Here is a 23,227-nt window from a genome sequence, read left to right as displayed (position 1 = left end):
TGTGAAATGTCCTCCGACGTTTTTTTCATTCTTCAAGTTAAAGGGACCGGCTCACCCTTCCCAGAATCCAGTTCGGTGTTTTTGTTTACATACACACCCGTGTTTTCAAAGCACATGACCGCGACTCTGCTAACTCTCTTTATGCACGTTCATCAAGCTCAACGCTGCAAATTCACTGGTTCTGATCCGTTCAAAGCCCATCTCGAGTTTTGATCACAATACGCCTGATATTGATGATTGACTTGGCTCACTACCCATTACACGTTCTCTTCCTCTCACGCACGCCTATCATGTCTCATCACCACTTCATCACGTGACCTATTTTTGCACATTCCGGATATACCGTCAGGGTATCGCACATTTTTCAAGTGCAAATTTAAAGACTTTTAAGACCTTTTCAAGACCTCTAAATGGAAAAATTAAGACTGTACCATGGCAAAGAAAGTGATAAATACGACAACTTAAAACTGTTTTCTGCAATAGTTTTTTTTTTTACTAACTTTAAGAAGAATGCACACAATTGGTGAACAACAGGGTGCATCAATGGCAACTGTTAGACACGCAAACAGCTGAAGCAAAGTCGTGTGTTCTGGCCTGCAGAACTACTGTAGCAGCGAGGAGAAGACTGGGGTTTACTGGAGAAAACACCATGAATCATTTCAAAAACGAAAACAATGAACGGCAAGTAGAACCAGCTGAACAGCCTTAGCCGGCATTATTTCAATCCCCAAAGATTATCTTTGATGATGTGATTTTGTGTCCGACAGCAAAATCAGTGGTACAGTATACAGCTGGCTGAGGAAGTTCTCGAGTATCTTCTGCATTATAGCAGGGAACAGCGTAAACCTGTTTATGCACTCATACAATCATCAGAGCGTTACATTAAACACAGAAAAACAACCGTCACCTTTCATAACCATTATCAATATTAATCAATGTGTTGTAATAACTAAACTAATTATCATCAGTGCAATTGTTATATCAATGTTCATTATTCAAAAATAATCATTAATTATCTATAATCCATGAATAACTGTTTGCATTACTACTACTACTAATAATAATAATAATAAACAACTTTTTTAATAATTTAAAAAAATTAACTCAATTTTATAACATTTTAATAATCACTACTTATTAGCTATATTAATTAATAGAACAGCAATTATAATCCAGTATTATTAATTACTACTTAATAAGCAGTGATTATCAAAATGTAATTTAATAAGGAGTAATTATAATTATCAACTACTAAATTATACTAATAAATAAGTAGTGATTATTAAAATGCTATAAAATTGAGTTAAGATTAGTTAAAATTATTATTAAAAAAGTAGTAGTGATACAAACAATTATTCATGGATTATAGATAATTTGTTTTAATAGTGAACATTGATATAACAATTGAACTGATAATAATAACATTAACAGGTATTACTAGTAGTATTATTGTTTAGTAGTAGTAGTAGTAGTACAGTTATTTTATATCAAATGTTCACTATTTAATTTGTTTGTATTCTACCAATTACTACCTTTTAATAATTATTTGTAATCATTTTTAATAACTTAATTTTATAACATTTAATAATCCCTAGTACTTATTAATCACTAATTCATAAGTAGTAATGATTAATAATCAATAATAATTACTATTACTACTAATTATTATTAGTGGTTGTTAATATTATTCTTATTATTATATTAAAAACACTGTTGTAGACGATAGGTAATAAAACAAACCTTTTGTACAAATTATTTATATTGTACTATATTTAGAATTATTGTATTTTCTGGAGTTCTTTTTAATTGAGTTTTGAAATAAAGGTTTATATATTTATATTTAACTTAGTACAATAAACAATGTTAATTATGTAAAAAAAATGATGCTAATTATTATTATTAGTAGTATTTCCTATAAGCCCCATTTTCCACCTGACTCTTGTGCGCATGCGCGAACCCCCCTGCGTTTCACTCCGGAGCGCTTGACCTCTAACACGCGCGCGTGCCTCGTGTCCGTGAAAAAACAGTTTCCCAGTCCGCCGTGTCCCGAGCGCTGCGGTACCGTCTTTACACACATTTGTGTGATCCAGCGCTTTTTATCGCAAACGATTCTTCTCCTTATTTTGGGGGTATCCATCATCCTCCAACCACTTGTCGTTAAACAGACATCTTCCCATAATTATCAACGCTTTCTAGCGCCCGCGTAAGCTACCTGCGCATCTCTCACTCTTCACAACCACCACACCACACCACAACCACACCACCACACCGCCTCCAGGAGCCTCCTAACGTTAGTTCTTGATCTACGGACCGCACAGAACCAATGCTGCCCCCAAAAGGTACGCTGGTCACGTTTAACATTACGGTTAAAAAAAAATACCCCAAACGGTTCAATATTAAATTTAATACCTCCCTTTCGAAAATTCCAGTCATTCCAAACAATTTAAGACGTTTTTAGGCCCTGAAAGCCGAAAGTTGTATTTAAGACTTTTTAAGGACCCGCGGGAACCCTGACTGTACAGCTTGGACTCCAACGACTCCTACACATGCCCTCGAAACATGCCCACTTTTCAAAATTTGTAAATTTCAAATTTTTTTTAAATTCTATGCATATAGCTACATTTTGTCTTAGAAGAATTTAGCAATCTTAACTGTTCAAGCACCGATCATCAAAGCAGATTCCTTGTATGTGAGAAGGCACTTGGCAATAAACTCCACTCTGATATTTTCTTTCCTTCGTGGCTGCCCACGAGACAGCCGAGACCGGTTCTGGTCCGTTACGACAGAATCACCAAATGAAAGTGGAAAGAATTTAAAAATTTCACCACTTTGACAAAATAGCTTCGATTTCACTTTACAGTTTATGATCTATGGTCTGAGGACACCACCGTATTGTTGTGGATCATTTTCAAACGTAACGCAATGGAATATCGATGGCATAGAAAACGCCGGCTTGGGAAGGGTGAACCTGGCCCTTTAACAGACCAAATACAAACGCAGCTCATTATGTTACTGAGGAACCACAACACTGTCCTGAAGAGGTCAGAAAACTTACTGCTACAAAGCACTGACACTGGAGACTCCTTCCATTTTCCATCAACATTAAACGAACATCTGATAGAAAACTCAAAGATTATTTCTCATTTGTTCCCGAGCAGTGCCAACCAATCATACAAGTCCCTCTGAATGAGCGGTTACTATAGAAACGATAATGTTCTATAAGGAACGACGGCGTTAACAGAACACTTCACAACCGTCAGAGCTTGTTATAGAGAATTAATCAACACTCGTTTAATTTACTGATGTTATAAATAGTGATTCAGTCCATTCATCCTGAGCCGTAACTTCACATGGTTTCTGTAAAACCCTGATCGTCACTCACTTTGTTCCACAGCCGTCGAACATCCCCGTGTTGATGAAATACGGACACACTATCGTCGTCTTGATGCCGTATTTTCCTGAAGCTATGAGCTCCAGGGCCACGGACTCGGCGAAACCGACAGCAGCGAATTTACTCGCGCAATAATCTGAAAGGGAAAAAATAAAATAAATTTTATATTTTGGTTTGAGCTCGAACTTGAGCATATACACAAATACAGTGATTCTTAAAACGGGGTCCCAGGGGTCTGTGAAGGAAAGAAGGAAAAATTTACTTGTATTTATTCATTTTTCAGTTCCTGAACTTTCCACTGACCGAATGCGTTATGTCCGAGTTGGTTTTAACGCTCGGACCCCTGATTATAATAACTTTAAAGGGGGTGGGAAAATCAGGAACAGAAAAATAAAATGTAAATTAAAAACAAGGAAACAAAAAAGTAAGAAAAGAATAGAAACAAGCACACAAAAAAGACAAAATTCAGTTTTTCAAAAACAATGAAACATGCGGTTTGAGTTTCAAGGTCAAACTCAAAACTGTTGGATTGTGAAGTAAATTTCCTGCCATGAGGAAAGCAGCAGCAGCAGCAGCAGCTCTGGGACCAAAAGGTCGCCGGTTCAATTCCCTGGACCAGCAGGACTGGCTGAAGTGCCCTTAAAGTGCCATTCCACCATTGGATGTATTCTTTGGCATAAAATACAATATATTTTATGACAACATGACTAGACAGAGAAATCTTTTAGCTTCAAAATGATATATCAAACATAATTTTTTGACAAACGACAAGTATATTAATTTTGCGACCAAACTCACCTACCCTTTTAATTTCCGCGCGGTAGTGAAACGTGATGTCATCGGCAGGTTCCCCTTCTTGTGTACCACGTCATGTGTGACGTGGCACAGATTATCAGCAATGGCGGATAGAACGCGACTGTCAGCTTCGGAAAAGAAGCGAAGGAAAATAGCAAGTGATGCCCAAAGGAGACGGTCGATGGTGAATATCGGCACAGCAATCGACAAGTGGAAATCGCGTTCTATCCGCCATTGCTGATAATCTGTGCCACGTCACACGTGACATGGTACACAAGAAGGGGAACCTGCCGATGACATCACGTTTCACTACCGCGCGGAAATTAAAAGGGTAGGTGACTTTGGTCGCAAAATTAATATACTTGTCGTTGTCAAAAAATTATGTTTGATATATCATTTTGAAGCTAAAAGATTTCTCTGTCTAGTCATGCGGTCATAAAATATATTGGATTTTATGCCAAAGAATACATCCAATGGTGGAATGGCACTTTAACAAGGCCCCTAACCCCCAACTGCTCCCCGGGTCGCTCTGGGTGTGTTGTTCTGGATAACAGCGGGTGCTAAATGCCTGTAATGTAATTAGGGCTGGGTAAGAAAATCGATTTTGGATCGATTTCATTTAAATTTCGCACTATCGATTCACAGGGCATGAGATCAAGTTGGGTTTTTTTTTCCACAACACAATCTCGTGTGTTGTGTGATTTTCCTCCCTCAGCCGTCTCGTGCGTGATGACGCAGCTGCGCAGTCGTACGCAGTGTTGCCAGATTGGGCAGTTTTAAGTGCATTTTGGTGGATTTGAACATATTTTGGGCTGGAAAACGTCAGCAGTATCTGGCAACACTGGTCGTACGTCGTGACGTTCAAGCACGCACACAAAATGGCTGAGGCCAGAGCCGTGGCTGAGGCAGGGAAAACACCGCTCAGCAAGCCGTCTCAAATGAAATCTGACGTGTGGAATCATTTCAAATTTAAAACGACAAAGGACGAAGAGCTTGATAAAACCAAGGTAGTTTGCAAGATATGCCAAGCAGAGCTCAGTTATTGTAGGAATACTACAAACCTCAGAAACCACCTGACAAGGTATCTGTGAAGATCCTCAGTCATCCAGGTACATAGTAATCTGTGGTTGGTAGAAGAGATCAACTGGACTTGCTTGAAAAGTCTTGAAGACGTTTCGCCTCTCGTCCGAAAGGCTTCCTCAGTTCTGTCTGTCTAATAGGGAGTATCAAGTATTTATCCTCTCATGGATCATCATAGAATCCGAATCAGAATGCTGATGGCTGCATTGTAGGTGGCCGATAGACATCTCAGACACCCACCTCCGTTCAGCGACGGCCGCCTCAGGCCGACAAAAACGAACGATCCCCTCTGGCTAAGATGTCTGCCAGTTTTCTGGAAGTCCTCTCATGACTGAGTATCTTCACAGACATGTTTCTACGCACTTTGGGATGAGTTCCCTTCGACTGGTGCGGGAGTATGAGAGGACTTCCAGAAAACTGGCAGACATCTTAGCCAGAGTGGATCGTTCATTTTTGTCGGCCTGGGGCGGCCGTCGCTGAACGGATGTGGGTGTCTGAGACGTCTATCGGCCACCTACAATGCAGCCATCAGCATTCTGATTCGGATTCTATGATGATCCATGAGAGGAGAAATACTTGATACTCCCTATTAGACAGACAGAACTGAGGAAGCCTTTCGGATGAGAGGCGAAACGTCTTCAAGACTTTTCAAGCAAGTCCAGTTGATCTCTTCTACCAACCACAGATCACCTGACAAGGTACCACACTACGCTAACCTTAGCTTCCGACAACAAGCCGCCCGGAGCAAAACAAAAGAAACTGAAGGACCTGCTAGCATTACCATCAGAGTCTCTGCGGGGTATAAAGAGAACAGAGGCCATCGCAACTTCTGTTTGCAGAGATTTAAGCCCATACTCGGAAGTGGAAAATGAAGGATTCAGGCGGCTCATTCAGGTACTCAAACTAGGGATGGCGAAAACTAAAAAAAATCTTGACCGACCACCGAGCCTCATTAGCCGGTTAAAGTCGGTTAACCTACGAGTTTAAAATTCTAGAATTGGAATTATTACAGGGATGCAAACGGCGCGCCTTTTGGCGGATGCCGCCCTCTCCACAGCTGAATCGCGCAGATCCGACCTTCCTTTCCCAAGGGGGGGCGTTGGAGCGTCCGACCACAACTTCATCAAAGCAAATTCTGCATATAAGCAAATGCCGCCACAGTCCACGAAACACAGGAAGTACAAGCACGAGAAGAAAACAGCAAATCAGAAAGCTGCGCGCCCGCGCAAAATTTAATGTGCGCATTCTGATCTACTGATTGCGCAGCTTCCGCGCAAACGCGCGCAACCCCCCGATCCACTGCCCTCCTTTCACACACCCCACGCCTCATGGACTGCAACGGCACCCGCCTATTTAGTAATTTTAATACAGAATCCACCTTGAAATTACAATCGGACACTCCAACGCCCCCCCCCCCCCCAAAAAAAAAACGGATCTGCGCGATTAAAAAAAAAAGTCATTGTTGGCTACAGACCGAAACATACTTTCAGAATGCACTGGCCAGGGCAGGACTAAACTCCATGTGCCTTCTAATAATAAATAAATTTAAAAAAAAAACAGAATTGTAATTTGTAAGCTAAAAAGCCGGTGTCTACACTTTTCTTTCGCCGAGTGGCAGCTGTGTTCAACTGGGGCGGGACATGACTGAATGGGTGTTTCTGATTTGTCAGCTGTCTTTAACTGGGGCGGGACATGACTGAATGGGTGTTTCTGATTTGTCAGCTGTCTTTAACTGGGGCGGGACATGACTGAATGGGTGTTTCTGATTTGTCAGCTGTCTTTAACTGGGGCGGGACATGACTGAATGGGTGTTTCTGATTTGTCAGCTGTCTTTAACTGGGGCGGGACATGACTGAATGAGTGTTTCTGATTTGTCAGCTGTCTTTAACTGGGGCGGGGGGCGGGACATGACTGAATGGGTGTTTCTGATTTGTCAGCTGTCTTTAACTGGGGCAGGAGGGCGGGACATGACTGAATGGGTGTTTCTGATTTGTCAGCTGTCTTTAACTGGGGCGGGACATGACTGAATGAGTGTTTCTGATTTGTCAGCTGTCTTTAACTGGGGCGGGGGGCGGGACATGACTGAATGGGTGTTTCTGATTTGTCAGCTGTCTTTAACGGGGCCGGACATGACTGAATGGGTGTTTCTAATTTGTCAGCTGTCTTTAACTGGGGCGGGACATGACTGAATGGGTGTTTCTAATTTGTCAGCTGTCCGCTCCAAAATCGGCAGCTTCAAAACGATTGATTTTTTTTTTAACCGACAACCAAAAAAAATTAACCGGTTGACGTTGATTCGGTCAACCACCGGTCAAACGGTCATCGGTTAACATCCCTAACTCGAACCACACTGCGTTATGGTGCAACGTAAACACCTGACTGAAACTGAGATACCCATGATGTATACATCTGTGAAAGACGCGATACGAATGAAAATGCAGTCAGCAAACAGAGTCGCCATCGCGTGCGACACCTGGACATCGCTGTCAACGCAGTCCTAGTCAACGAGCTCCTTTTCCTCAACAAGAATCTCTCAGTCTCTTAAGTGTGACAGTTTAAGTTTACTGTCTTCGTTTTGTTAATATTAATACTTTAATATTTTTTTGACTTAATACAATTTGCTGCAATGTTCATTTGCACTTTTTACATTTGCACTTTTTTAATTACAGGTAGATAAGACAGTTTTGTTTACAGTTACGTGTGAACTGTCAAATTTACAAAATAAAGACGTGTATTTTGCAACGTATTGTATGGAGATATTTTCATTATTTAAAGGGGTACCAAATATAATATATACAGTTGCTGATGTGACAAAGTAACGTATTCTTAAATATTCTATCAAATTTATATACTAGAAAACAACGAAATATCTTGGTAATTGTAAATATAATAGTCGGTACGCTAAACGGCACAAGAGTCGCCATTTTTAAAAGACCGTGACGTCAGCGCTACCCACTGCACTAGGAGAGAAGCGTGTAATCATGGCGTCGGGCGCATCAAGTGAAAGCGACAGCTCTGTCGAATCGTACGAAGAGATCCCGCAAAAGACACGTCTGGAGGATCGTTATGCTTTCCATCGGTCCTGTTATTACACCCGAAAGCAACACACTGTGGCATTGTGTAGCCGATCACTTACAATTCATCCTACTTTCCGATTCATACGTGCTATTCCCAACCTCAATGAGCCAACACAACTGGGCACATACATACGTCATGAGTGTTACGCAGAGAAAATGAACGTGCATTCTGATTGGATAAAATTAATATCATGGCGGGCTGTTCAAACTGCGGAAATAGTTTGCTCGGGCTACTTTCAAAACACTATAACTTTCCAACCTTAGAACAAAAAACTTTTGCAAGTCTTGAATAAGGTTCGTTAATGTGTGTTTTATTGTTATATTTACTCTATATATTGCCCTCTGTTCCCCTTTAAGAGCAGATTGAATTGATTCAGATTAATCACGATTCAATTCAATCAATTTAAAACCCTAAGAATCGAAATCGAATCGATCTTGGAAACTGACTGTGATACCCAGCCCTAAATGTAATATAATGTTAATAAAGACGCAAATCAGGCACAAACATGGAAGAGAGAAGGTGGTTTTATTGACGCTTCAGGTTCATATCCAGGTGCTGTCCTTCTGAGCACGAGTTCAGTGCTCACACTCTCCATACGTCCAGACTTCTTTCTCACAAAACATTCTTCACCCCAAAGGCCTTTGTAGTCTCTCGCACACACACACGCCATCTTTTACAACACACACCATCCTGTCTGTAGTTTATCTGTGACCTGACCTCGTAAATACTCGTTTTATGGCTCTGGCTTGAACACAAATCGTTGTTCTAGAATGAGTCAGAGAATTACACCAGGTCTAAAATAACACCGGTCTGAGGAAACCCTCTTAACCATTCTCCAAAACCAAAACGGTGGTATCGTCATGGTGACTGAGTGAAAGCAGGCTACAGGCAGCTCAGCTATCTCTGGAATTCATGACTGAGGAACTGGAGGCCTTCCTGTGAACGTACAGCAGGTTCAAACCTGAAATCAGCAGAGTTTCATTTACAACCCCGATTCCAAAAAAGTTGGGACAAAGTACAAATTGTAAATAAAAACGGAATGCAATGATGTGGAAGTTTCAAAATTCCATATTTTATTCAGAATAGAACATAGATGACATATCAAATGTTTAAACTGAGAAAATGTATCATTTAAAGAGAAAAATTAGGTGATTTTAAATTTCATGACAACAACACATCTCAAAAAAGTTGGGACAAGGCCATGTTTCCCACTGTGAGACATCCCCTTTTCTCTTTACAACAGTCTGTAAACGTCTGGGGACTGAGGAGACAAGTTGCTCAAGTTTAGGGATAGGAATGTTAACCAATTCTTGTCTAATGTAGGATTCTAGTTGCTCAACTGTCTTAGGTCTTTTTTGTCGTATCTTCCGTTTGATGATGCACCAAATGTTTTCTATGGGTGAAAGATCTGGACTGCAGGCTGGCCAGTTCAGTACCCGGACCCTTCTTCTACGCAGCCATGATGCTGTAATTGATGCAGTATGTGGTTTGGCATTGTCATGTGGGAAAATGCAAGGTCTTCCCTGAAAGAGACGTCGTCTGGATGGGAGCATATGTTGCTCTAGAACCTGGATATACCTTTCAGCATTGATGGTGTCTTTCCAGATGTGTAAGCTGCCCATGCCACACGCACTAATGCAACCCCATACCATCAGAGATGCAGGCTTCTGAACTGAGCGCTGATAACAACTTGGGTCGTCCTTCTCCTCTTTAGTCCGAATGACACGGCGTCCCTGATTTCCATAAAGAACTTCAAATTTTGATTCGTCTGACCACAGAACAGTTTTCCACTTTGCCACAGTCCATTTTAAATGAGCCTTGGCCCAGAGAAGACGTCTGCGCTTCTGGATCATGTTTAGATACGGCTTCTTTGAACTATAGAGTTTTAGCTGGCAACGGCGGATGGCACGGTGAATTGTGTTCACAGATAATGTTCTCTGGAAATATTCCTGAGCCCATTTTGTGATTTCCAATACAGAAGCATGCCTGTATGTGATGCAGTGCCGTCTAAGGGCCCGAAGATCACGGGCACCCAGTATGGTTTTCCGGCCTTGACCCTTACGCACAGAGATTCTTCCAGATTCTCTGAATCTTTTGATGATATTATGCACTGTAGATGATGATATGTTCAAACTCTTTGCAATTTTACACTGTCGAACTCCTTTCTGATATTGCTCCACTATTTGTCGGCGCAGAATTAGGGGGATTGGTGATCCTCTTCCCATCTTTACTTCTGAGAGCCGCTGCCACTCCAAGATGCTCTTTTTATACCCAGTCATGTTAATGACCTATTGCCAATTGACCTACTGAGTTGCAATTTGGTCCTCCAGCTGTTCCTTTTTTGTACCTTTAACTTTTCCAGCCTCTTATTGCCCCGTCCCAATTTTTTTGAGATGTGTTGCTGTCATGAAATTTCAAATGAGCCAATATTTGGCATGAAATTTCAAAATGTCTCACTTTCGACATTTGATATGTTGTTTATGTTCTATTGTGAATACAATATCAGTTTTTGAGATTTGTAAATTATTGCATTCCATTTTTATTTACAATTTGTACTTTGTCCCAACTTTTTTGGAATCGGGGTTGTACAGCATAGTGCTGGAGGAGGAAAGAGAAGCGGGAGCGGATATTCCAAACGTTTGGAACTTATTGGATATTTGTGACTCAACGTCTCGCTGTTCTGACTTCATCAATCCTTGTTTTTGATTCAGACCCTTCGCTATTTTCACCTCAGTATCTCATTATTCTGACTCGGCATATACTGTAAATTAATACAGCAAAATGGTGTAAAAATTCTCACACCAAGTCAGAATAAAGATACTGGTATTGAGAATTAGTGGGGAATTTAAAAAAGGTTTTTGGATACTTGACATATTAAAGGTGAATTACAATGTAATTACATCACACCCAACCTCATTTAATCTATTTAAATACCAACACGCCCTGATAATGAACCTCTTCTCCGATAGCGACTTATTTAGTAACACTTCTCTATAGTTATTACTCATCTGTACTTACTACACAAAGTAATAATAATAAACAACCTTTAGATCCAAAATGAAATAATGTGTGTTACACCCACCTGAACATCTCCGATTTTTTTTTAAATGTCTGAAATCAGCTGCATCGAGCAACATTCCTAAATATTGTAAATTATGTCAAGAATTTTTCTATACTTTGTTCAAAATTTTAATTATATATATATATATATATATATATATATATATATATATATATATATTATTTTGGTCATTAAACATATTTTACATGTTATACGTCACAGTATGCTTTATGACATAACATTTTCTTTTAAAAAAAATCACAATATGTTTTATATAATTACACACTGATCAGTGGCAGGAGATCTGATCTTACACCGTTTTTTTTTTTTTACATTCTCAATTAAATAAATACATATCAGTAATAAATATACATATATTTATACTAAACATGTACTCAATTATTCTTCATTAATTACTTAAGCCGAAATGTATACAGCGTGCAATTTTTAGTTACATATTTAAATAATTTATGCAGTACGAGTTTGCTTGACGGCTTCACAACATCGACTCAACATTTCTAATTAAATTATTTATTTATTTCCTGGGGAAAGCACGAGTACGTTACCTGCGAGACCATTAACACCGATCAGTCCTGCAGAACTGGAGACGCAGACCAGGTGGCCGTGGTTTTTCTCCATCATCGCTGGAAGGAAAGCTTTATACGTCTGAAACAGGAACAACTCATATTATATTAAAAAAATAAATAAAATGGATTTCCTGTATGACAGACAGACAGGAATGAAGGAACGGCCATTTATAGCCGCTTTAATGTAAGTGATTCCAGGAATTAATCCAATTCACAGACATTCCACGACATTAAACGTAATTATAAATGGATAAAAATTATGCATCATTTTTTAATAAATAAAAAATGTTAGGGTGAAAAATAGAGGAAACGAAACACTGTTATACGAAAATAATCAACTTCAGGCTGGTAGCGTTAACGCCACAGCAGCACTGTGTGCGTCAAGGCTTACAAGTTTTGCTTCTTTCTTCCCTTTATAGTCACACTTCATGATGTTAAACCTCAGTAAACAAACGGTAATAAATACCCAGAAGTGAGCCATGGTGTTGACTTGGAGCGTTTTCTCGATCAGGGAGTCTGGAGAATCCATGAACTTCTTGCCGGTGACGATGCCAGCGTTGTTTACGAGGATTGTGATGTCTCCGACTTCCTGTCTGACCTGGAATAATTAAATTAGTCACAAAATGCTTTTTCAGAGATGATAATTTATAAAAATATAAATAATTTCTTTTTAACAGATTTTCCCCCTTTTTCAGTATTTTAAATAAAAATGTCTTTAAATAAATAAATTCCAGTCATTAAGTGAATTTTTTTTTAATTTAATTTTTCGGTATACTGTATACTACTGATTTTCTGAAAATTTCTTCAGAAACTTCTACATCATAAGCATTATTTAAATTATATTAGTCACAAAATGCTTTTTCAGAGATAGTGACAAAAATATTAATTTTTAACAGATTTCCCCCCTTTCTTTTTCAGTAATTTTTTAAAATAAAAATGACTTTAAAAAATTCCAGTCGTGAAATGATTTTATTTATTTTACAGATTTCCCCCTTTTTTCAGTATTCATTTTTTTTTATAAAAATGACTTAAATTCCAGTCATTAAATTAATTTATTATTTTTATTGTATAGATTTCTCCCCTCTTTTTCAGTATTAATTTTTTTAAGGCAAGGCAAGTTTATTTGTACAGCGCATTTCATACACGCAGGCAATTCAATGTGCTTCACAAAAAATAAAAGCATAAGAACAGTAACAAAGAATTAAAGTAAAAGTGAAATCATTAAAATCCAAAATTAAAAAAATTAAAATAAAGAATTAAAGTAAAATCATTAAAATCAAAATTAAAAGAAATTATGTTCAATTAATTACACTTTAGGTAAAAATTAATCAAGTGAAAGCATCTGAAAACAGCTTTGTCTTGAGCCTGGATTTAAAACTAACAGTAGGAGCATTTTTGATCTCATCTGGAAGTTGGTTCCAAAGCTTAGCAGCATAGCAACTAGGGCTGCACAATATATCGAAAAAGTATCGATATCGCGATATCATAGCTTGCGATACACGTACCGCAAAAATTACTTAAATTTCGATAAAAGGCACATTTTTCTGTGCCGTCCAATCACATTTGAATGTCAACAAGTGCCGCGGGATAACTCCGCCCCCTATTGCAAAACAAGTAAAAGCCTCGTGGTGATGGCGGAAGGTGGGAGCGGTAGCAAGTGTGGTGAGAAACTTGTGTGAGGAGGAACTGGTTTCCAAAAAAAAAAAAAAATGCACGTCTGCTATTTGGAAGTACTTTGGATTCAGGAGGGATGACGTACTGCAAACTCAGGTACTTTGCAAGACATGTACCTGTAAAACAGTGGTGGGGCGGCTCACTGGGACAAACACTGCTGTACAGCAGCATAAAAACATAAAACCGCGCTCTCTCTCTCTCTCACACACACACTCACACACACACCACTGCTCGCTCACCCACGTGTTATTAACAGATTGTGTTTTTTTTTTTTTTTTTAAAGATTTTTTTTTGGGCTTTTTGCACCTCTATTGGATAGGACAGTGTAGAGACAGGAAACGAGCGGGAGAGAGACGGGAAGGGATCGGGAAACGACCTCGGGCCGGAACCGAACCCGGGTCGCCCGCATTCATGGCACGGCGCCCTAACCACCTGAGCCACGACGCCCCCATTAACAGATTGTGTTTGAGTTTATGGTGAATCCGTGTCGCTCACCTTCATCTCCCGGGAGCCGCTGAAATTGCCATTTTGAATGCTTTATGTTAATGTAATGTAGTTTTCAGTTTTTTGTTTACTTCAACTTAAGACATTTTCTGCTGCGCTCACAAAAATTAAGAGATTTAAAGATGATTGATGGACACCATTGCAGGTGTAGCCATGTTTTTCCAATAAAAAATAATGTTGGAATGGAAGCGATGCATTGGGTGTTTTTTTTTTTTTTAAAATGCTAGATACAGGGCAGAACGGCGAGTAGAGGTAAGAAAAACAGTATATATTTAATTATCGTGATACATATCGATATCTTCAGTCATGTTATCGAATATCGCATATTTTTCTGATATCGTGCAGCCCTAATAGCAACTAAAGGCTGCTTCACCACGCTTCGTTTTGACAGCTGGTATTACTAGCAAGTTTTTCCTCCTGTGATCTTAGAGACCTAGTTGGTGCATATAATTGAAACATATCCAGTAGGTAGCTGGGTCCCATCCCATTTAATGTTTTAAATAGAAGAAGTAATGCTTTAAAGTCAATTCTATAGCTCACTGGGAGCCAGTGCAGAGACCTTAGGCTACGTTTACATTACGTCGAATCAGCAGATCATCAGATTAACGTTCTTAAAACGATTCGCGTTTACACTAAAACCGTTAGCCGTGCACACAGCAACGCCAATACACGGATACGCTCGGCTCCGCAGGCATCCTGTGCTCCAAATCACTCCGCCCTGAACAGCGAGTGCCCTCTGGAGGGTGCGCACTCCGGCCCTGCGCAGCTCACAGAGCGCGCGAGTGAAGTGCACAAGCCACGATTCGGGACTGAGCCGCTGTGTGTGTGATCCCAGCGCAGATCACTTACTACTTGCAAGTGGAAGGATGGCAAGCCTAAAGACAATCATAACTACACAATGGGCAGTATCTGCATCAGTATTTTCATACTTTTATACTCTTTAATGAAAGGTGATACAAGGCAGAAGTCCGCACCGTTTTTCAGCAGTCGCGTCACATGACCAACGCCAGCGAATCAGGAAGGTGGATGTCACAGTGACGTTGTCCAATGAGGACGCCAGCTAGAGCTCAGCACAGCGTATTCTCAATGTTTACACAGCACCGGACCAGATACGATCTAGATTGAATACGTGGACGCTGGTGGATTCCCGTTTCCCGGCTTTTCCAGGTGGTTTAATGTAAACGGACAGTGCATCCGCGAAGAAAAGGAGACAGATACGGTCTAATGTAAACTTAGCCTTAGGATTGGAGTGATATGGACGACCCTTTTTGTTCTTGTAAGAACCCTTGCTGCTGCATTTTGGATTAGTTGAAGCTCTTTGATGGTCTTTTTTGGAAGACCTGTGAAAAGGCTATTGCAGTAATCAACCCTACTGGAGATGAAAGCATGAATAAGTTTTTCTAGATCATGCTTTGACATGAGACCCCTGAGTTTAGAAATGTTTTTTAGGTGATAGAATGCAGACTTTTTTACCACTTTCATATGACTGTTGAAGTTAAGTTCGCTGTCAATAAGGACACCAAGGTTTTTGACAGTATCCTTTGCTTTAAGCCCCTTAGTTTCAAGAACAGTGGCAATCCTAAGCCTTTCCTCCTTTTTGCCAAATATAATTGCTTCAGTTTTATCTGCGTTCAGCTGAAGAAAATTGTGAGACATCCATTTGTTAATTTGGTCAATGCATCTATGAAGAGACTCAAGAGGGGCATAGTCATTAGGTGATATAGCTAAGTAAAGCTGAGTGTCATCTGCATAGCTATGGAAGTTTATTGAGCTATTCTTAATAATTTGTCCAAGTGGGAGCATATAAAGGTTGAATAGTAATGGTCCCAGGATTGAGCCCTGGGGAACCCCACAGTTCAAGAACACGGGTGATGAACTGTGGCCTCCGATGGCCACATAAAAAATCTTTGTTGTAGGTAAGATTTTAACCAGTTGATTACTATACCAGTAAATCCAACCCAATGCTCCAGTCGATGTAACAGTATGGAATGATCTACCGTGTCAAATGCAGCACTTAAGTCTAAAAGCACCAAGACTGATGTTTTACCAGCATCAGAATTAAGACGTAGGTCATTCATGACTTTAGTAAGAGCTGTTTCAGTGCTATGATTGGCACGAAAACCTGACTGAAACTTATCAAAACATCCGTTTGATGTCAGGAAGGCAGTTAATTGATTAAAAACAATTTTTTCAATTATTTTACCAACGAATGGCAAATTGGATATGGGCCTGTAGTTGTTGAGTACTGAGACATCCAGGTTATTCTTTTTCGGTAAGGGTTTTACAACCGCTTTTTTCAGAGATGAAGGAAACATGCCAGTTCGTAAGGAGGTGTTGATAATCTGAAGTACCTCGTCTGATATTAGGTGAAGAACAGATTTGAAAAAGACTGTAGGTAAAATGTCCAGTTCAGATGTGGAGGAGCTGAGACTTTGTACTGTTTTTCTCAGAGTCTCAACATCAATTAAACTAAACGTTGACATTGTATTACGACCCCCTCTCTCGTTACCCAATGGTTCCAGATTTTGAAGTGTTTGCACCTGTGTGGCTATATTCATGCGTATTTTATCAATCTTTCCTTTGAAAAAAGATGCAAAGTCGTTGCATGTATTAACTGAGAGAAATTCAGAAGGCATTTGTCTTGATGGGTTTGTTAGCTTTTCAACTGTAGAAAATAGCACACGGGCATTGTTGATATTCCTATTAATAATGTCAGCAAAAAAAGACCGTCTTGCTTTAGAAATTTCTAAGTTGTATTTAGATAACATCCTTTTGTAGATTTGATAATGAATCTGGAGTTTAGATTTACGCCATTTTCTTTCAGACTTTCTACATTCCCTCTTTAACATTTTAACTGTTGGATTTAATTTCCAGGGTGCTTTTCCTTTGGCTATGACTCTTTTGGTTTTTAAAGGAGCAATAGCATCCATAATATGATTCATTCTTAAATTAAAAATTTCCATTAGATCATCTGCACAATCTGAAGATTGACATGGGAGTTCTGAGAGTGCCTGCTCAAAAAGAGCTGCTGTGCCATTGGGAATTACCCTCTTTTTTACAGTCACAGACTTGCTTTGAAAGTGAGGGGAAATGGAAACATCAAAGAAAACACAGAAATGATCAGATATAGAGATCTTGCAGTCACGTGACCGGAAAGTACACAGACGCCATCTTGTCGGTAAAAAACACCGCTGAATACTGCTGCACTCGTGTACAGAATGGATCAATTTCAACCGACGGACTACACAGCTCATTTTTCTAATGAACAGATAACTAGATATATGTCTAAAATAAACGATCTACAGATTAGTGACCCTTATGGCTTACCGGACGGAGTTTTCACGACCGGATTTTGAACTGCCAGCGGAATACCCAGACGTGTATAATTACCTCATTAACTTTCCCTCGCTGTTCAGTGGTGAAGCACTGCATGCCTATAAATCTCTGGACAGTTATCTTTACAGAAATTCAGGATTTGTCAGCGACTCAGATGTGGCATCTTGTAAACAAGAATCCTCATTGGATGGGTAAGTCACTTAAGTATTGAGTATAGCACTGACCAGCCGATTATAGAATAGAATAAGGTAATTCCAGCTGTAATTCCAAATCGTCCGTTTTGTTTACCATGGATCTGGCGTTAGAGAGATAGAGGCTTAGCAGTGGAGGTTTGAGTGGCTGTTTTCTGAGCTCAGTCAACAGGCCGGCTCTGCAGCCTCACTTTTGCTCCCGGCGCCGCCTCCTTCGCTTTGCTTCCGATAACAATCCACTGAGACCCCGCTGGTCTCGCTATCTCGTCCGGAATGTTTTTTTTTCCTCGTCCGGAATGTTGTGCATGCGATGGAAATCGCTACAAACCGTCATTTTCTGCTGGAAACCCATGTCCAGTAAGTCCATACAGTTGTAGTGGATATTGAAGTCCGGTACAGACGAACAACACGCAAAAATACACACAAAAAACATAAAAAACGTGCACAGGTAGGGAGAGCTTGTAGCCGCAGCCGTTGTAGTAGAATTGTATATAGTAGGGTTTTCCAGAAGAAAAGGTAGAAGTAAAAGCAGAAGTAGAAGGCGGAAATATGGCGTTTGACCGACAAGATGGCGTCTGTCACAATCTGGATCGGCTGTGATGTCACATGCAAGTGCTCCATACCCAGGTCCATGACACTAGTAGATACATTAAGACCCTTAGTGATGACCAGGTCGAGGGTGTGGCCATGGGAGTGTGTTGGCCCTTGTACATGTTGTGTTAGGTTGAAGGCATCAATCAGTGTAAGAAATTCATTTGCATACGTGTTATCTGGATCATCAACATGGAAGTTAAAATCCCCAGAAATAATAAGATTGTCAAACTCTAAACAAATATTTGACAACAGTTCCCCAAACTCCTCTAGGAACATTGGTGCAGAAAGTCTTGGTGGTCTGTAAATAGTCAACACTAATATGTTACACTACGTTCACACTGCAGGCTGAAGTGACTCAAATCCGATTTTTTCGCCCATATGTGACCTGGATCCGATCTTTTATTGACAATATGAACGACACAGATCCGATTTTTTCAAATCCGACCCAGGCCGTTTGGATATGTGGTCCTAATTCCGATTCCTATCCGATCTTTTCATATGCGACTTCAGTCTGAACCGCCAGGTCGCATTCATCCGACTTACACGTCATCAACAAGCCACAAACATCACTATTCTGCGCTGAAGTAGGCGGCGGGTCTCTCAAAAAAAAGTTACAACAACATGGCGCATGACATCAATGCGACTCCGCACCCACATGTTCCTTTGAACGGAGGTTGCAGTCACTACCCCGCAGAACGCCTGAGCCAAAACCCTTGCCCTCTTCCTTCTCAACCTCCTCCTTAACATCAGGCTATTGTGCATGTTCTGGCTCCGTCGCAACAACAACCGCATCATCGCCAGGTACTCCATGCTGGCTACTGTCATACACAGGAAACTTTAGGATACTTCCGTAAACACTGGCCATGCTCACTGCGTGTGACGTCGTCGTATCCTGCAATGCGCATGCGGAACACTTTTAGGTCGCTTTTCATTCACACTGAGGATCACATACAAGTCGCATATATATTTGTTAATGTGAACGACCTCACAAAAAAATCGGATTTCACAAAAAAATCGGAATTGAGTATGAAGCCTTGCAGTGTGAACGTAGTGTTAGAAGAACATTTTAGGATTGCACTTAGGTATTCAAAAGATGTAAAGTCACCAAGAGTTGTCTGTTTGTACTGAAAACATGCCTTGTATATATTTGCTATTCCTCCTCCCCGTTTATTGGCTCTTCCAACACTCATGAAATCAAAGAGTGGGGGAGTTGCTTCAATAAGAGTAACAGAGCTACTTGATTGTTCAAGCCAAGTTTCAGTAAGAAGCATAAAATCCAGTTTGTGTGTACCGATGAAGTCATTAATTAAAAAGTGATCTTACATTCTGAAGAGCTAGTTTTACAGTGAATGTGGGGGTAATTTCCACAGACGCGTTCTGTGGTTGTTTTGGAACTGGAAGGAGATTTGACGAGTTTACCCCATTGATAGGATGAATAAGAACACCTCTCCTTCTTGTTAGCACAGGAATAGAAAATTCCGTCGTGGGTCCCAGCTTATTTTCAAAACTACCATCTGGACCCAGATTATATCAGTTCGTTCCAACATGAAGGTCTTCACTGCTGCTGGTGAACTGTAGCTGTGCACATGGTCCTTGAGTCTTATCTGTAATCACAGGGGGAGGTGGTGCCCTCTGTTTCTTGGGTGCTGTGGCAGTTGGATATATCATTAGAGATTTTGGGGTACACAAGGCCTGACCATGAGACAGCTCTGTGTACGGTACTTGATTTGAGTGTCCTCTTGGGCTTGCCAAAGACACTCGGCTTAAAGACAATAGTCTCTCCATTTTCTCAGGAAAACGCAGTCTGGGGGGTGAAGGAGATACAGAGGGGCTTGGGGTTACATCCACTGCTGTTGTTGTTGGTGATTGCCTATTGCCAGTCTCAGGAGGTTGTGGTGATGCTTGTTTATCTGATTGTCTTTCTGATAGTTCCGCCAGCTTACCCGTTAGCTCAGATATCATGTTGCTAGCCGTGGAAAGTGACGGGGATGTGTGTGGTGATAGCTCCACCCTCTGATCATTTTCCTGAACTGTATTGGGGGCAGATGAGTCAGCATGATCCTCTGTAGTTGCTGGGGGCTTAGGCCCTGTCCACACGGCAACGGATTCAGGTGAATCCGATACAATTGTTTATCGTTTCGGCCTGGCGTCCACATGGCACCGGCGTTTTGGGTGCCCCAAAACGCAATCTTTTGAGAACGGGTTCCAGAGTGGAAAGATCTGGCAACGTTGCCGTTGCGAAGTCGTCTGGATGAGTAGAACGGATTTGTTTATGATGACGTCACAACCACATGACTGTGAGTGCTTCACGCCGGGTAGAAGTGTAACGAACTCGATGCGAGTTGTCAACAAATCCTATAACTTGGTTCATGAAACGCGCTTACAAAATATTTTCAATATTTTCACTGTGAATATTTATTGTGTAATGGTGCAGAGAGAGAGAGAGAGAGAGAGAGAGAGAGAGAGAGAGAGAAAATAGCCCTTAGGGCAGAGTCAGTCCCGCCAGCAAAAATAGGGAAAAAAAAGGAGCGATCTCACCTCTTCAGATGTTGGTTTAAGTCCTACAATACATTCCTCAAAAAGGGCGTAGAAGAACAAATTAATTCATCAACGTGTAGCATTCAATTTATTCCGGACCATTAAAGACGCCGCCTTCCGCGTAGAATCATACGTCATCCTCGCCGCCATATTGGATGGGTCAAAGCGGAGAATAAAGATGCCTCATTCATGCGCTGCGTTTAACTGTACCAACAGGTTTACCATCCAAATGAGATCACATGGGATTACCTTTCACAGGTGAGACTGGAAAAAAATACTTTTCATTGTATTTGGTCATTATAATGTAATTTTACGAACAGATTTTTCTGACTTTGTGGCTAATATGAAGTCTCGCGCATAATAGTTTATGCGCATGCGTCCTTACTTCTTCTATTGTTCTGGTGTCTCCGAAGGGACCGTCTTACAGCGCCCCTAGAGGTGTGGCATGTGTATTGCATCGTTTTCAGCAAGCGTTGCGTTGCCATATGGACCTGATATTTTACTGATCTGTTGCCCATGTGGACGCGATATTTTTTTAAATAACATCTCGTTGCCGTTGTCGTGTGGATGTAGCCTTAGTTGCCTTCATTGGTGACAAGGAGTTTTGCTTGACTCCACTGAGAATGGGAACTGAGATTGGGAACTGAGATTGGACATTTCCGGGAATATTGTGAATCATCTGTGTGTTTGATGTTGTTTATCATTTTTTCAGTTTGTAATCCATCAGAGTGAGCGTTAGTCCCGCTTCTTTCTGCCTGCAGATTCACTGTTACAGAGTGTTTCGTGTCGTAAGCCACTGTTTGAGTTTGAACCTCAACAGTGTGTTTCCGTACTGTTTGAGTCTTTGTTGATGTTCCTGTGAGGTTCAGTTTGTACCCAAACAGAGTTCGTATCAGTGTTGTTAACCCCTTTCAGTGCAGCTACAGAGCGCTTATCAGAGAGTGTACCCAAGGTCGGCATGGAATGGTGGACAGAGTGTTGATAATGGTCTGCCAAGACTTTGGCACCAGTCCAGCTGAGTTCTGTGCTAGTTGGGCTGAAAAAGGCTTTGCGTTTCCAGAAAAGGTTGAAGTTATCAATAAAATTAATGCCAGAGGAAAAACATGTCTTTGCAAGCCAGGTGTTGAGACTGAGCAGTCGGGAAAACCCGTAATTGCCGATCACAGATCCTGGTAATGGACCACTGATTAAAAAAAAAAAAAAAGACATTCCAAGTCCGTTTAGGGCAGAAAAAAGGTCTTTGAAAGATTTCCTCACAGTGAGCTGTTCCCTAAAAACATCATTTGCTCCAACATGCACAATAATGCGTTTAAGCAAAAATGACTTTTACAAAAGTGCTTCATTAAATTAATTTTTAAAATTATTTTACAGGTTCCCCCCCTCTGTTTTTCAGCATTAATTTTAAGTAAAAATGACTTAAGAATTCGTCATTAAATGAATGTATTTTTTTTTTTACAGATTTCCCCTCCCTCTTTATCAGTATTATATTTTTTTTAAATAAAAATGACTTTAAAAAAATTCCAGTCATTAAAATTAATTTAAATTTTTATTTTACAGATTTCCCCTCATTTCTTTTTCAGTATTAATATTTTTAACAAAAATGACTTTTTAAATTAAAAAAAAAAATTCCCCCCAGTCATTAAATGAATGACTTATTTTTTTTTTCAGTATGCTGCATCCTACTGATTTTCTGGAAATTTCTTCAGAAACCTGTCCATCATAATACGCAGTCTATTCTCCAAGAGATGTGTGTTATAATGATGTGATATTTTTGTTATATTGCCCACTCCACACTCAACTCAGTTTTTAATTCCATTTTTTTGGTTTGATATTTTATTTCCAAAGTGGTTCTGACATCATTCCCCGGTTCCTGGTCCATATGGCACTTCAGCGCATGACTGAACACAGTGCCAGAATCCTGCTCACCAAACGAGATCATACCTGCTCGGCCACTCGGTACACCTCGGCCCGGTCGCTGCAGTCGGTCCGATAGTAGTGCACGGTCCGAGCGCCCTTCTCCTTCACCTGCCGAGCCGTCTCCTTCACCCCGTCCAGGTTGATGTCCCACAGCACCAGCGTGACATCCATGCTGGCGAACTCAATAGCCAAGATGCGTCCGATGCCGCCTCCCGCCCCTGTGATCAGCACCGTCTCTCCGGCCACGCTCTTCTTCCCCACCGGCAGCAAGAACTTCAGGAACGCTTCCAGGAAGTAGTAGACAGACAGAACCAGCACACGCAGAGTCTCCAGGAGAAAATTCATGCTGAACACCACCTGTGTGACCTGATGGAGGAGATAAGAGAACGACGATACGCCATTGTCGAGGTGAGAAAGCATGTACTGATACGAGACGCTATCAGATGGACGTTAGATCTAGATAGACTCTAGAATAAACAAA

General features: G+C 40.6%; 1 protein-coding gene across 2 annotated transcripts in view; it reads right to left on the bottom strand.

The window, feature by feature from the left end:
* Window positions 1-23,227, bottom strand: part of sdr16c5a (short chain dehydrogenase/reductase family 16C, member 5a) — a 50,533-nt gene that overhangs the window by 13,200 nt on the left and 14,106 nt on the right. For both annotated transcript variants that reach the window (XM_060906476.1, XM_060906477.1), the window contains exons 2-5: window positions 22,771-23,112; window positions 12,459-12,590; window positions 11,972-12,071; window positions 3,383-3,527 (exon numbers count right to left, since the gene is read on the bottom strand). In XM_060906476.1, the coding sequence (XP_060762459.1) occupies window positions 3,383-3,527; window positions 11,972-12,071; window positions 12,459-12,590; window positions 22,771-23,091 (698 nt within the window). In that variant the 5' untranslated portion in view covers window positions 23,092-23,112. The remainder of the gene's footprint in view (window positions 1-3,382; window positions 3,528-11,971; window positions 12,072-12,458; window positions 12,591-22,770; window positions 23,113-23,227) is intronic.

The sequence above is a fragment of the Neoarius graeffei genome, chromosome 23, assembly GCF_027579695.1.
Source record: "Neoarius graeffei isolate fNeoGra1 chromosome 23, fNeoGra1.pri, whole genome shotgun sequence".
Classification (NCBI taxonomy): Eukaryota; Metazoa; Chordata; class Actinopteri; order Siluriformes; family Ariidae; genus Neoarius; species Neoarius graeffei.
Note: the sequence above shows the minus strand (reverse complement) of the source record. Positions and strands in the feature narration are given on the sequence as shown.